This window comes from Lepisosteus oculatus, chromosome 1, assembly GCF_040954835.1.
Source record: "Lepisosteus oculatus isolate fLepOcu1 chromosome 1, fLepOcu1.hap2, whole genome shotgun sequence".
In the NCBI taxonomy this organism is placed as follows: domain Eukaryota; kingdom Metazoa; phylum Chordata; class Actinopteri; order Semionotiformes; family Lepisosteidae; genus Lepisosteus; species Lepisosteus oculatus.
In genome coordinates, this window is record NC_090696.1 from 9,228,143 (window position 1) to 9,245,135 (window position 16,993).

Sequence of the window (16,993 nt, forward strand, 5' to 3'; positions counted from 1 at the left end):
AGTAATGTAGCCAATTCATAGAGGGGGATTATTAGGAGGCCATGATTGGTAAGGGCCAATGGGAAATTTGGCCAGGACGCCGGGGTTACACCCCTACTCTTTTCACCACCATTTAAGAAGACTGAAAGCTCACCCAGTATTTTGTATTCTTTTATTTTGCCTGGTAAGTCAATTGTGAACAAACTCATTTACAGCAACACCCTGGAGAACCCTCTATACAACAGGGTATTTACTGGAGCAATGGGAGTGACCCCAGACCCCAAAACCACTACTCCACACTGCTTCCTAATAAATAATAGGACAGTAACAGATTTAATTTTACATCATCCAGAATTTAATACATTTACCATGGACATCCAGAGTGTATAACAAAATCCTTAATAAGGTCTTTAAGGAATCAAACAAGGACTTGGTGGTTAAAATGAACCACGCTATAACAATGATTTCAGCAAATACACAATTCTTGCCATGTGTTAAATTACAGAAACTTGTATTGGAAGTTTAAAGTTGCTGAAAATGTGTTCTACATTACTGTTCAACTTTTTTCATTTTGGTTTTATAGCAGCCAGCAGCACTGAATTTGGTAGCTACCTTTCCCAATAAAAGCAAACAACCTAGTAATTTCCATGTGAAGTAGACTTAAAAAAAAATCTGCTTATAGGATGTTGACGAACACATGAGCTTTGTTCAGAGAAAATGTCCTTGTTGGTCATTCTTAAATGCACAGGCTGGTTTTGAAAACATGTTCCTTCAGACTTACCCAACTTAAAAATGGAGGTGAGAGATGGGGTGGGGGCAAAACTAAGGGTCTTGCAGTATTTTTTTAAAAAATTAACCCTGATCCACCTTCTCTATCAAAACCCCAAGTTACATCATGGTTAAATTAAAAAATATATACGGACAGCTTGTGATTGACAGTTAATCAGATCCATGACTGAGATTTATTGTGGTGCATCTGCTGGCACCGTACAGCACATCCAGGCACTACCAGTTCTTCCCTTTCTTCTTCTTCTGCTGCGGTTTCTTCCTAGTGGCTCCAGACGCTGCTGGCTTCTGCTGTCTGGGGGGAACCATGTTGGTCGAAGAGGCTGACGTAGCACCAGAACCAGGCCTTGGTGAGGTGGGGGGGCTGCTCGCAGATTTACTAGCATCCCTGAGGAAAACAGGATCATTATTTTATGCTAATAACCATTTTATCCAACTTTGATTGAACTACATGTACCAAAGTGCACTTGCTTTACACAAATTACCAAATGCTCACAACTAAAACACATAGTAGCTAATTACTATTTTGGGTGGGATGTCATATCCCTTATGCTCAGAGGTTTCTTTTACAAGACTATCCTATATTTCCCTAAGCCTGAAGTCAGCAGCCATGCACTTACATTCACACACCTTTGACAAGTCGAAAGGTCAGATTTTCTCATTTCTCAGTCATTTCCTGATTTTAATTATATGCAGAAAACAATGCCTGAGAAAATACCTTGACATTCAAGTTGACCTAATCTGTGCTGTAGTGCACGTTTTTTTCCGAACTTTGTCTTATGCCTAAAGCACCAAAAGTAACATTCCTATATGGGAACGATGGGTTCCTCTGATTATATCACCATCTGAATGATTGAACATATTGGGTTTCAGCTATCAGGGGTAACCTCGATCTCTTTTCTCTTCTAGTTATGGTTTTACGGATATGAATATAAAAGTGCACTTTGCACTACTTCTGTTATGCTTCCTTCAAATAGTGCCATTATGAGATGAAACTTATAGACTTTTTTAAAGCTTTTGAAAATTCTGCTGAAGACAAATGTTTATATTTACACAATACAATTTAAACTCATTTTCACTGTTTTGATACTGAAAAGCTATGTATTTTACAAAACACAGCAGTAACAGAGAGCTGCAGGTATTCTTCAAGTTTGGCTTCACTGTTTGCCACTTATGGGATCTTGTACATCCTAGACTGGTGCCTTCAACACCAGTTCAACCTGAAACAAGTCCTCAACTTTAATCCTTAGCTGAAGTTTGAAAATTCCATGCAAATTATATCTGAGCAGTAATGCAGATCATGTTTATGGATCTAAAGATGCACACTGTGAGCTCTATTTTGATCTTAAAAGTATGATAAAGACGTTTATAGGTCATCCTGTATTTGTTATCTGAAATATGACCACCTATGGATATTTATGCTGAAAAACATTTTACTAAAGGAAACAGCAGGTTTTTAAGAGGGTATTTGAATACTCACAGTTCAGCCAGGCCTCCAGATGTTGCCCCCTGTGTTCCTTTGCCCACTTGCTCCTTCTTCTTGCCCTTCTTCCTGCCACGGTAGTAGGAGCGTTCTCTCATTGGCAGCCACCGCTCTGGGTCAGGAGCCACTTTGGGGTCATAGTTCTTTGGCATTTTACCTAAAGATGTTAAAAGTAAACACGATGTTATGTTTTGAACAGTGATCTAAATTAATCAGAGGTTATAAATGTCTGAATCTGACCTGCTAGGAGTTCTTTAATAACTAATAAGGTTTTATCCATTAGACAGTCATACCAGCTTTCATGAAATCCCTGTAACTGCTCACAAAACAACGTACTCTGCATAGTCTTTTTGTTACATACCGCTAAACCACCCCATACAACAAGGAAGCCTCCTGCTACATTCTTTCACAAGTAAACCTCTCTGCTCTACTTGGACAGTGCTCAGTCCAGACGTTACTGCTGTCTGCCTATAGCTATTAGCTCTGCTGAAAAACTGTATGATTAAATACAGTATATATTGTTCTTTACAATATTAAATCCATTTAGAGATGTTAGTGATCTCCAAATAAGATTTTTTAATCAATGAGCAACATGTGGACCCTAATGGAACATTTTCTAACTTTTTAATCTTCATATAATTATGTATATTGATAGAGACTGGGTGCTTATAAAATCACTTACCCTTCTTTTTCTTCTTTTTTTTCTTCATATCCCCTTGCCTGTGAAACAAATATTTAATTGTAAGTCTCATATTAATTATTTTGTATTCTTATGACATAAAATGCACTTAAAAAACTGCAATGTAATCAAATTGCAGTTTAATTGCAGTTGCATATGCTGTAAGGGAGATAAATTCATTTTTACCCTTGTTCTTTGGGCAGAGTATCCCCAGTCACCTTTGCAGCCTTCTTTCTAATATAAGTGGCTCCATGCGAGTTCTCCAGCTCATCCACGTCCACATTAAAAGACATGGTGTCTGGGGATGGGAGGTGTTTGCTGAGACTGAGGAATGCTGTTAAGGAAGGATCACACAAGAAAAGTGCCATCTAGTTTAACTCAGGGCAAACTGGAGTGAGCACAAACACCAAAGCTGAGCAGCTCGAGGGTGTGTTAAACGTTTTAAATAGTGCCATGTTCAAATGTATCTAAAAAACTTTACAGAAAAGTGTGGCACACTGTTAACCTAGTTTAATTTAATTTGTAAGAGCTTAACATTTATTCTTTCACATCATATACTTTTGCTATGAACTAGCCATGTAAATTCAATTAATATTGTTACGTTTGCTTGGAACTTACAATTATCACATATTGGGCTTGCAGTACATTAGTTTTTTTCATTGCAATATTTCACATATAGCACATTTAGGCTGAATATTACAACACCACTGAATACCACATTAAGAGAAATAATTACTTAAATGAGGTTATGTTATCTGAGAATCTAAATTAAAATCCACATGAAATATTAAAAGTAGACAAATTAGTTGTTGAGCCCATTTGTTACATATCGTGGATGTTTGCAGGGTTCAGGGCAGCCAAATAAGTTCAAATATTACCAAAGTACACTCATGTTATTTTACTAAATAATCACAACTGTTACCGTAGTTAATTATGTAGCAAAATAGTATTATGACAGACTTTTTAAAGAAAATTCAACAAAACCAATGTGAAAATATCAATACACAATTTCAAATTCTTTTTTTATTAACAAAGATATATGTGAAATTAACAGTGGAATAATAAAACAGCAACATGGCATCAAATAGTATTTACCTACTCTGGGGTATATCTATTCACAGCTGAAGAAAATTATGCATTTATCTTTTAGAAAGTACACCCATCTTAAAAATGTTTTATTACAAATTCGATATAATCTGGAAATTAATACAGCCATCTGAAATAACCAGCAAAATACATTCTGAACATGTAGCCCTTAAACCCATGCATAGCATGAAGGCTCTATACATTTAGTTTTAAAGATTCTTATTTTGTCTCACTGGGCATAAAGGTATAGGGAATTAAATTACCAAATCACCTGGGGAATCTTGAATCGACTAATTTCACTGAAATGATTAGTTCAAAACAATAATTTGTGAAGCTGTTTATTCCTTAATACTCTGCATAGCCTAGTATGTTTTGTGACAAGAACCTTCAAAGTTACTGAGCAGCCTTGCATGTGCGCAGTTTAGAGAGAACACAGCGGTAAAGAAGGTGTTGTTTCAAAATAAATGGTTTGGGGGTCATATGCTTTAATACCGTACAAATGCCTTTCCTGCATTTAAAGTTGCAGCCACAAGAAAAACTAAATCAAATCTGTCCTTTCTGCAGACCTCTACAAATGTTCATGTACAGTAAATGAAACTTTGCATTACCTATGTCAGTTATTATGAAAGATTAACATTAATTCAGTTTACATCTGAATGATCTGCCACCACAATAGCAGCAGTTCCCTATGGGGTGGAACTGCCATAAGAACAGTGACAAATGAGGGGAAGCCATTAGGCCATGTAGCCTGTTTGGCAACAAGCAGCTAATCGCAGGATGTCATCCAACCATTTCTTAAGGACACCAATAGTTTTGAATAAAGGATACGATTTTGCTTTTTCTTGATCCACCAATGAATAAGCAGAGATAAGCTGTGCCAATGTATGTATATCATTCTTGTTCTGCCTGGAAAAAAAATGGTTTATAGGTTAAAGAAGGACTTTACAAACAACATAAAAAAAGGACAACTGTTTATTGCTTCACCTTTAGGGGAAATTGGAGAACAACGTTCATTTAACTTGGAAGCCACATATTCCTCAGGTCAGATTTCAGGATTCGGTATGAGCAAGAAAAATCTTAGACAGGGGGAATTCTTGAAAAGTGGCTGCTCTTCTGAAAAGTACTGTGTAATACTGAACATCTCATCTGAAACATTAAACATCCCACTGCATAGTGGTCCCTGTGACCACACAAGGACATTCATTTGAAATTTTCAGGTCCTGAGGAAGAGTGGTCTCTTCATTTACTAGCACCTGCTCCAACTTGATTTTTTATATCTACAATCGAAGTACTAACAAGATTCTACCTTACTTAGTTTCTGAATTTTCTTTAGTTTAAGCTCCACATGGATAGACCTGCTGGCAACTTTATAGGAGACCTAAGCGTCCCATGTATCTAACAGTGGATGCAATACTCTTTCCTACTATGATTAATTGAATGTATCCCTATATCAAATGTACTCATTATGATTAAAAACTGTGGAGTTGATTTGTTAAACATGAAACAAAGCGCACAAAACAATTGCCACTTTGACCAGAATTTGATAAAACAGAAAATGCAGTATAACACCCTTAACTTTAGGATTTATGTCACCTAATTTACGCATTGTCTACCAGACCTACTCCTGGAAAGCCCCAAACCAGCAGTTTTTATATTCAATCATTCAATTATGGAATAATTTGTGATCAATTGCTAGTCATTTGTTTAACAATGTAATCTAAAAGTCATTTGGAACAGAATTTTCATGCATCAAGAACCAGAATTTCCTTAATTGGACAAATTACCTGCATAATTAACCAATATCTTTTAAGTGTTCCCAATCTTTAAAAACAGGTGAATTCGAGTGGCCTATAAACCTGTATGGTGAACCCTGAGCTAAACTATAAAGAATGTCTGCAATTTATAAGACTTACTGAAATAAAATACAGAAAACAAACTGCATTCACACACCAAAAGAAACAAAATGACTAAAGTACACATACTTCCACAGCTGTTCCAGATCACTTATAGCCTCTTTCTTCCTTCCATATTTCAGCTTAAAGTTCGCTGCTTCTCGTACAAGTGCTAAATGACCAGATGAACCAGGCTGAAAAGGATGATAAAGAAAAAAAAAGTTTCATCTTCTTGGCAGATTCTGCAGAAACCAGTATTAAATACTTACTGGGACAGATGTTGTAATAAGACATTTAATTTTATCCAATGAAATCTAACAAAAGCATTACATCCATGCTTCAGTAAAATATGGAAGATGATCTCTTTGATACTTTAGAGCTAATTTGAAAATGTATATGCATCCAATGATCAGCATCCTCATAAAATGATGTTTGTATCTGCAACATAATTACTATATACCATTTATAATTAGGCAACATACCTGTTGCTTCTGGTAGTACTGAATAGCTTGGCCAAAGACATCAATGGCGCTATCTAGGTCTTCTTCGTGAGTGTACATGGTAACCAATGCTGAAATCTATAAAAGAAAAGTTATCAAACAATAGCTGATATGGAACTCAACACAAAGCAATTCCCACAATGTTGAGTGGGAAATTTCATATTTTACACTAGAAAACACTTTACTGTTATCTATACACTACATCACAGAAATATTTGTTTCCACCTCTAATGGACAATAGTACAGCCTTACACAACACAAAAATGCTCCAACAAACAATTTGTCATTTTCAAATCAATAACAAGAGAACATAATAAACGTTATAAATTTGAAGGAGACTTAAGAATCACCAAAGACGTTCAGGTACAATTTAATTTTTTGTTAACCCAGCCTGTTTAGAAATCATCATTATTTGGAAATAATTCCAAATAATAATAATTTTGAAATTATCAGTTGTTTATCTGCTCAGATTTTTGAGTACCACCACTCCTTTGCTGCACAAAGAGAATAATGGCCTGTGAATGTTTTCCTAGGACTTGCCCACCTCTCAGAGGTGTAATTCGACACTGCAAACTCCGGATTGCCACATAGGAGGGTGGAGAAGCATCACATCTTTCCCGATGTCGCTGTTAGGCAATGATCCAATGGGAATTTTCCCCCTTTATTGTACCATTAGCAACATAAAATTGTTATATTATAGATATTCACATCTGATTTATGGATTGTTTAATAACATAACTGTGTAAGCCAGATAAATACCTACTAAGGCTGTCTTTAACATATACAGTACAGCAACAAGGCTATAATTATGTTAATATGAAGTATAAGCATCTTTCAGTTACAACAAACTGAACTGTCGAACTCCTTTGACTCAGATTCATAGGAATTCTGCAGAGAGGACTGTAAGCAGAGTGTACGTGCTCTCTAACACAAACCAGGCCACCATAAACTGGGCTCATCCTGACACCTCAGATGTGGAGAGCCTCTCAGTCTTTATCTCCAAGAGGTAGGCACCCTCTTTACCTCAAGGTGGGGATTCAGAATCAAGCTGGAGATCACCTGTCATTAATCCACTGATAGGGCTAGAGTAACTCTCCAATAAGGAACACATCCTATACCAGATGACTTCCAATCATCACCCTAAAAAGGTGCAACCTTAAAAGCAGTTTGCAAGCTATCTGGAACCCTGGCAACTGAAAGCGATCATGTGATTGTGACCACCATTGCCCGAATCACAATTTTGAAATAAAAGGTTATTTTTTTACAAACTAGTACATTTTAAATATTAAATCAGAAATGTATATAAAAATATGTACTTACAGGGTACAATACTCAACTTGTTTATGAACTATAATGACCAGTGACTTCTTTAAGATTAGGTGGATGAAATATGGCTATGCCCTCCAAATCCAAGGCAACAAATCAATCAATGCATCAATGGGCAAAAAAAACTATATATCAATTTGAAACAATTGTCTTAAGTATCCCTCTTTACTGCAATGTGGATCTTTAATGTGACATTTTGACATCACTGCTGAAATGTTCTCGTATTCTTGATTAATATATAAAAAATAAGAATTTCATAGTTCTATAATCAAAATACTTACCATGCCTTGCTTGTATTTAATTTCCTCTATTGATCGCAAAATATCACAGGCTTTAGTAACATGACCTTTAGGGTGACAAAAGTAAAATAGTTAAGAAAACCCCTGATGTGATGTGAGTTAATAATAATTACAGTAACTTCTTGAGATAAGGGACTAATAGGTGGGAAGAGTTATCCATTAAATAACCATTGATGGTTTTTCAGCCCCCAAACAAGCTGTTACATGAAATGTGTACTATATATATGCTTTCTTGTTATGTAGATATATGACAGCACGGTGAATTAATATATTACTGTACTATACTGTTTATATTAACACACCATTGTATTAAAGTACACTATATTTTTATTTTACCAGACTAACAGGGGAAAAGGGTGTTAGTTATTGCCAGCTTTCCGTTAAATTACTAAGGAGAATGTATAGCTAAAATAATTTAGAATTAAACCAAGCTTTTTTTGGAATGGCAATAGACTACTGGATGCTAGTTCATTACAGCCTTTAGGATCCTTGGTGTCCAAAATCTGCCGACAGCTAAGGGTGTCAATCTGTATAAGCCATCAGCATTTGCACACAGTAATTTTGAGGTCCTTTCCTTGCTAATTTTATGTCCTGAGAGCAAACAGCCAAGTCTCACTGGCATTGTCCAGCTGGGATAATATGACGTCTTAATCATGAATTTATTAAATTTCTTATGGACCTGCTCCATCTCTTCAGTGGGTGCAGTCAAAGCTTCATCATAGGATCTTTTATTCACATTACAGTAACATTTACAAAATCACTAAAGCCACCCATCAGTGCATTTAAAATTAAATGTCATGTGTTTGACCACCATAATGGATGCTGTTTGCAATTCAGAAAACAGATGTTTCTTTTGCGGACAGCAGTCTGTCCATTTAATCCAGTCTGTTAAAGCAAGGGTCTACTGTACTTGATTTAAATAATATTTACCACAATCAGTAGTAGCTTCTCTGCTTATTGGTAATCAGGTGTGTTTTAACAGGAGTAAAGCTAAGTGAAACAATAACCTCTTTAAAGCAGTTTTTCAAGTTGATTTGGAAGACAAGCATTCCAGTTCATGGACAATTAAAAATAATTTCACGGTAATAATACAGTTGAATCAATTGAATTTTTTCACAAGTGTCTAATTTATAAACTGGTCATGGGTAATTTCTTCACTGCTAAATTATCTCAAATTAGCAAACTTATTCCCAGGGAAACTGATTCATGCAAATATAGTCAGCACATTGCTTCAAAAGTATAATTATGCAAGTATAATTAGTATGATTTGTGTACTCTTCAAACAACTAATGTGCACTGATAGAAATAAAACTGGGTTTCTTGGTGACTTTCAAGCAGACGGGCTACCTTGAATCAAATACAGCTGCGCCATTGTTAGTTTGATTTCTGAAGCACTTTCAGGGTACTGTTCTGAGAAACGCTAAATGGGGAAAAATAAATATATAATCAATATATACCAAAAGTAATTAAAAATGCAATAACTACTGGCTTTACCACTGATTTGTTGAGTTATAATGCCTCCTTGTACATTAATAAAACAACAATGCTCACAGAAATCTTATATGCCTTTATTTACATCTGCAGTTATCAATGAGCAGATGACAGGATCACAACATTTTTATCCTGTAAAGCCTTAGGAAAAAAATATGCTTTGTCTGTGCTATAATTGAAGAAAAAGACAATGCAAATGAACAGGTCAAAGTCCCAGTATAATAGTTCGATAACACGTGTCCTTGTGCTGAATAGAATAAAAACTACATCTAACCGACACTTGATCTACAGCAAATCACACATATTCCCTTTTACGCAGCTGCACATTTTACTGATTTCAACTACCTTGGTTCAAGGATACTTGTGGCCCCATCCAACCTTCTACTTTTAATCACACTAACCATTACTTCGCACTGGTGCTCTAATAAAACCAAAATGTACCTGTAGCAGTTCTATTGCTTTTGAATGCTGTTTCTCTCTGCAGAGCTGAGCCACTTGAATTAGCACCGGCCGTGGGTGCCCTGGGTTCTGGGCCTGTAAACTTGAAGAAAGTTTACGGCATTGATCTGCCTGCATTAAGAAAATCAAAATTAAAAATGTTAAAGCTAAATGTTGTCAAAATTATCAAAATTACCATCAGCATATTCGTCAGCAGAATATTCTATTGTAACACCACTGAAGTGAATAAGACTTTACTATACCGGAACAGTCATAAAACGAGAGTGATAACATGCCAAAACATTTAAACCACAGTATTATAGACATCCGCCGTTAATACTGAAACTATTAATGCAATAAAGTAAAAAGAACCTCCTGAGAGATTATGTGAAAAAGAGAACAGGATCTAGAGCAGTATGCTACAGATGTAAGTTAAAGAAAAAAAGTTAAAGAAAATTTAGAACATGTATAATACTGGTTTTCAATCTCTTAATTTCAGTTTTGGCAATGTCAGTCAGCAAGATGTGGATTGCAAAATACCTGATTGGTGTACATGGCTAGTAAAGCCTTATTGAGTTCAATAGCCTGCAGCTGTTTTGTTGCCAGCTTGTGCTCAACTCCTTCTGCATTTGTCAGTTTCACTTTCTTCTTGGAGTCAAACACATTTTGGTCCTGCATAAAAAAAATGTAAGTTACATGCAGTAATTCTGATTTGAGCAATTTTACTGCTGTCACTAATAGATCAGAAATACGAGTGTCATCATTGAAATGAAAAAACATTTACCTTATTAATTGTAATGATGTTGTTGGCGGTTACAGCCAGCAATCCCACATCTGCTGGCCTATAAAAACAACAAGCTTGGAATGAAATAAGTGTCTTTGACAAACAAAATGTATTGTATTTTAAATTAAACTACTCATGAATACAGATTTTATTATAATTTCCAACATTGAAACTGAAATCTCATTAAGGTCATCTCAGAATGAGAATCCTTTTTATAAAGGTTTGCATGTAGCTGTGGATTTCATAAAGACTTACTTTAATTTGATGACTTGATTGTATAGCTGCAATGCATCTTCAGTTCGCCCCTGTGACTGCATGATGTAAGCCATTTGTGAATGGATTACAGCCAACTCAGAATTAATGTCTTCTTCTGTCATATCCTGTTGATGAACATCAAAGTGGAAAAGATAGCATCACACTGCTTAAGAATCAACATATCAAAACAGTATATTTAGCAAAAAAGCACATTGTGTTAACTAAATAAAAACTATTCTGCAGACAGACCTCTTTGCTTTTCAAGTTGCAGAACATATGTATAACACAATGACTATATATTTAGCATTAACATTTTATTCAAACAGAACAGGTAACAGAACAGAACATTTTTATATACTTCTTTTTTTAAGATAAAATACTTCTACAACACTGTACCAGTGAGAAGGGAGGGCTCATTCATACGTAACATTTGGATACTGTGAATGTTTGGTCCACCTGGAGAGGTAGTCTTAGTCAGTATGGTGAACAAATTAGATGCACGATAGCGTGAAAAACAGCTGGATACATACCCTTAGTACATACTTAAAAAGTAGAAGGTTTTATTTAGTTTGTTGAGACTGGGTTAATGAGTTTAGAACTGGGTTTCAAAGACTAATACTATCATAGAATGTTTTAGCAGTACAAGATATAATATTTTTCTCTAGAAATGCAAATAAATATGTATATACTAGTATACAAATTTATACAATTACTACTACTGTAAGTGATATAAATTTTAATGTTCAGATGCTGTATCCGTCTTAATTCTGAATTTTCTGTTATGAGTCAAACATTTAAACATACAAAGTGATATATGTAATGATATATTTAAGACTTGGCTGATAAAGTTATTCTCTCTAAGAGCATGCTGAACTCTACAGTTCACACATATGATACTGAAAGACAAGGCTTTCCTAGCCAATCCTAATTTCCACTAGAGTCTGCAAGCCACAGTGAGTAAACAGCAACTTGGGGCTGAACATGCAACCGTCGGGGTGTAGTTCCAACTTTTTCCAGGTAAATCACTCATTGCCAAAATGATTTATTCTGGCAGTAAAAGTGCAACTTGTTTAAAAGCCCCCAAAGTAAAAAAAATAGACAAAACAGAAAGAACCAGTTAAAAATATACTTACAGAATCCTCAGACAAAGACTGTCGACACAATTCTAAAGAACACAAAAAACAAGCCGTTTTAGATTTCAGTGATGCTCACAATTTAAAAAGAAAAGCAAACTGCATGAATACTCAGATCTTCCCCTCTCAAACCTGTACTATACCATTCCAAAATTGTGAATTTATTATAAGCACATAAAGCAATAGACAATGAAGCTACAAGTGTCTTAATAGATGAACACAAATGACTAATATTTAATCAGTAAAACAGTTTTTGTTTAATTTTTTAATTCATGTTATAGCACACCTATAATAATGCAGTACATAATATGGTTGAAACACTGTAATTGTCATTGACAAATTCAGAATTTGTGATGGACAAAGTTTCAACCTAGACAGCATATAAGAATTCATAAGGAACAAGTAATAGGTTTATTCCATGCTGAAAAAAAGAAGAAAGAGAACACAACGTTTCGGCCGTGGAGCCTTCTTCAGGTGTGAGCACCTGAAGAAGGCTCCACGGCCGAAACGTTGTGTTCTCTTTCTTCTTTTTTTCAGCATGGAATAAACCTATTACTTGTTCCTTTGCAGCCTACGCATGCTGACGCAGCTACCCACCTGAACTATAAGAATTCATAAACATTTTTGCAACACTTAAGCTTACAGTGAAACACCTGTATTGTGATATAAATTGTGATATAAAAAGCATTCACTTTCACAGCAACTCTGTGACATTATGAAATGTATGTAACATTTGTCATCTCAGCTTGCTACCCATTTTTCATTTAAAATAAAGAATACAGAAAGAACTACTACAGAAATGTATTTTATGTGCATCTACCTAACAATATAGTAATCCTGCAGCGATATTCTTATGGTCACTTTGGTTTTATATACTGTATTGTATATCCTGTATTGCTATCCACCGGATAAAGTAGATTCATGCACATCGCTTCCTCTCATCTTACCTTCAGCTGCTCTGAGCTTGTTCATTGCTTCTGTGAGATCCCCTTGACCAATGAGAGTACAAGCGGAATTGTAACAGAGTTCGTAGGTGGTTTCTGGAAGGCCAAGGTCCTCCTGATAAAACAAGTTGTTTGAAACGCATGGTAACAACTTTGTTAAATTAAAATGTGCAATAGTTTTAGCCAAAACTATTCTGTAGACTAGCCTTATCTTAGTGAAGGAAACTTTGGCTTAAGTAGCATAGGATGTACCTGGCTTGTTTTTCATCAGTGACCTCTAGGACCTACTGCAATATTGTAAGCTTAAAGTTTTTGAAGAAAGTGAGGAATCATTTTTCCAAACTATGCTAATGCTACCGCAAAGCATTTTAGAGGTGGCAACATGTGAAACAGACAGCAAACACCTTGGAGATGTGTCTAGACAGGTGCTCATTTCCCACCATACAGGTTCAAAAATTAGAGCGGTGAGCTAATTTTACTACGATTCCAAATTCACAGGAATTCCATTCTATAGAAAGACAAAAAAAAAAGACATAACTGAAAGGGTATCTTCACATATTTAAAAATTGAACTTACAGGTGGGGATTTCTCCCAGCTGCTGAGAGCTGCGACAACAGCAGACAGGTTGGTTTTCCTCTCCTCCTCATACTCATCCTGAGAGTTTCTGATCAGGTCCTTGTAGACAGCTACGCATTCACTATAGCGCTCTAATCTGTATAACTGAACAAAACCATACCATTTCAACATCTGAAAGACTTTAAGAGTTACATTTGACTTTCAACAGTACATGGTCCCCTTTGAGAATTATTTTGCAACAGAAAAATGTTAATCTTAAAGTTTCCCAAATACACCCAGAAAGGCAGGTGCATCAACAATTTAAGTTCTCTGACAATGTTCATTAACAAAACACTTGCTCTGTATGGACAGCAGAACTAACACTAGATTATAGATATATGGTATACTTCTTAAGTGATAACATCAATATAAGAAAACTCTGGTGAAGAGAAAATTAAGAATTACTGATTGATTATAATTGCCATATAAAATCTATTCTGTAATGCAAGAAAGTAGAAAAGTATTAATCTAGAGTGCCACCTACAGATCTAACAATTTAGTGTTGTAATTACCAACTACTCCCAAATTATACTGTATGTGCATCCACATATTTATGTAACCCTGTGCAGTTTCATCTTAACAAGATTTTAACAAAGCAAGCTCAAGTGTAGTCTCTGTTGCAGTATATGACTGATCTGCCTCAGCATAAGAATTAAAGACTATCGTTTGAGATTTTATTGACAATTATGAACCATACTAATACAGAACAAACTAGGAGGCATGTTCCCTTGCTAATAGCATAGCAGTTCTGAACCTCATGACTAGTATCAGCACCTCAGTGAATTCTGAGCTTTGCGCTTATAAAGATTAGAACAGTTACCACTTGGCCATAGAGTTCCTTCAGTTTATCACTCTGCTGGGTTGCACTTTCAATTGTCTTCAAGGCATTCTCTACCCTGTTCAGCCTGTACTCACAGTAAGCTTTTTCAAAAGCAATCACATCACTGCTGAAAAAAAAACACGAACAACAAAGACACTATGAAATATTAAAAAACATTTGGAAGTTTGATGCCTATGAAATATTATTTCAAGAGTTTGGTGTCAGTTTCTAGAATTTGAAGTCATTCAAAGTATAATGCAATATAATGTACAGTACATTAGAAAGAAGGGCATGAAATGTTCATTAGTACAGAATGCTAATTGAGCTGCAATGAGGATCTGTAATGATATTAAGGTTACATCACCTGCCAAGCACTTTTGTGTGAGTATGAATAACATTCAGCGCTTCCTTAAAGCTCCCATTCTGAATAAGGCATACAACTTTACAATGCAGAGCAGTGATGTCATCTTTACATTCCTGAAGAACTATTCAGAGAAAGAAAGGAATATTAGAATTTAAGCATAGGAAGATTCACTGTAGACACAGATTATTTTAACTTAACAAATACTGTTAAAACACACACAGAGATCAAATCTACTGAAAATTAATGCATCCCCAACCTTCTACATAATTGTAATGGTGCCTACACAAATTGCACACCCCAAAAAGCCTTCATATGCATTTATCTTTTGCTTAATAATTTAATACAAGGTCAAACAGAAAACGTTCTATTGGTAGTTATAAATGACATGCTAACAAGTATTTTATTTATCGTAGAATAATAAGAATAATAATGATTGTGGTAATGGTCAAGTCAATCGAAACAGACACCCTTAGTCTTGGTTCACTACAGGCACATTGCCCAGCATTACCGTATGTTTAGACCACATGGTTAGTTTAGTTCCAGGTGTTATTTACCATTATTACTAACTTCCCAAACTGGTTCACATTTCTTGAGATGCAGTTAATAAAACTATTCTTTGTTTTACATTTTTCTTGATGTATACCCTATTATTTGAACATTTATTAAGCCAAAGAGCTCTGTACAAAAACAAATAGAAGCAATCTTGCAATCACGAATATCAATACAATTTAGATGACAAATGCAGCATCGGCCTCAACAAAATACTCTTCATTATATTGCACCCTGTTTTTGTCACGTTTCTTCTTCAGGAACATTTTTCTCCCTGAGCGAATTTTTCTCTCACTCTCACGTTTTCTAACGCTTAAAATGTGCGATTTCTCTAATAGGCTGTTATCTCCAGATATTTTGGGATACACCTAATTCATAACGTTTTAACAATACAAACACTTACGTGAACACTAATCTACGTCAACATTAACGGACACACACAAAACGTGGTGACAACACAGAGCAATTAAAAGAATAAAAAAAGTATAGAATACATTAATATTCCATATAGAAAACAAAATACCCTAATGTGAGAATTCGACAAACTGGGACACGTAACCATTACTACCACAGCCACAAGACACCTAAACTTAGGACATTAAAATGAAAATATACGTCCATGTACAACATTATTACTATACATTATACATTATAATGTTGTATCCTATTATCTTACATATATTAAACTTTTTTTTTATTTTCACATTCCACGTTTACTATAAAAAGGAAACACATTGCCACTGAACGCGTTTCGCATTCATTAGCGGGTTTAGTGACCCTATTTATTCTGTAATCGCGTAAGCAATATAAAACATAATGAATCCATTACTTTTATTGACGGACTTTAGAGCTCGAGTATAATCCCCATTCTGTCCATAGCGATTAACTTCTGTCCAGAGCGTAGCTACAGAAACTCCACCACTCGCCATCTTCCCTTGCAAACTGCACATTCAGCAGAACGATCACGGAACAAACGGCACTATCGTTTCCGGGTTAAATGTTACGTGTAGAATCAATCTCGTTGGATACTGTAGTTCTCACTGCCACATTTGCTGAAAGGGTTATAATAATAGAAAATTTTATTTTTCCCTTTTATATAACATGGAATAAACTTGTAGTACTCAAACAAAAACGACGACGCGTGTGAAATATGAGGTATATACAGTATATATATCCTTTGAAATGGATATGTCAGTTCATATAACGATATCATGCTGGGTCCATACAGAAAGGTGCAGTAAAAAGCCACTGATGATTAACATGCCCGGAATAAAGCGTCTTATTAAAACTGGGCAAATGAGGAAATAATTATCTTGTTGAAAGTCATAATCTGAAAGTTTTGAATACCCCCTATCTATTGTCAGTTAAAAAGTAATGTTGTACCTATTTAGCCACTGAACCGCATACATTGTATTAACATGAAGTTCAGGTGGGTACCTGCGTCAGCATGCGTAGGCTGCAAAGGAACAATAGGTTTATTCCATGCTGAAAAGAGAAGAAAGAAAACACAACGTTTCATCTGTGGAGCCTTCTTCAGGTGTCACCTGAGTCATACCAACACATTATCTTT

General features: G+C 35.4%; 1 protein-coding gene across 2 annotated transcripts; it reads right to left on the reverse strand.

The window, feature by feature from the left end:
- Positions 1-137: 137 nt before the first annotated feature.
- On the reverse strand, positions 138-16,382 carry srp72 (signal recognition particle 72). Of its 2 annotated transcripts, none has more exons than XM_006629192.3 (19): positions 16,253-16,382; positions 14,875-14,995; positions 14,511-14,634; positions 13,652-13,795; positions 13,079-13,190; positions 12,132-12,163; positions 10,999-11,123; positions 10,744-10,801; positions 10,500-10,631; positions 9,963-10,091; positions 9,378-9,450; positions 8,013-8,077; positions 6,388-6,483; positions 5,996-6,099; positions 4,842-4,919; positions 3,114-3,251; positions 2,931-2,968; positions 2,246-2,405; positions 138-1,153 (listed from the first exon to the last, which is right to left on the reverse strand). In XM_006629192.3, the coding sequence occupies exons 1-19, from the start codon at positions 16,371-16,373 to the stop codon at positions 985-987; spliced, it is 2,019 nt and encodes a 672-aa protein (XP_006629255.2). In that variant the 5' UTR covers positions 16,374-16,382; the 3' UTR covers positions 138-984. The 2 variants fall into 2 exon arrangements, with proteins under 2 accessions (XP_006629255.2, XP_015199495.1); XM_015344009.2 differs by having other exon boundaries at positions 14,511-14,637.
- Between the last annotated feature and the right edge of the window lie 611 nt (positions 16,383-16,993).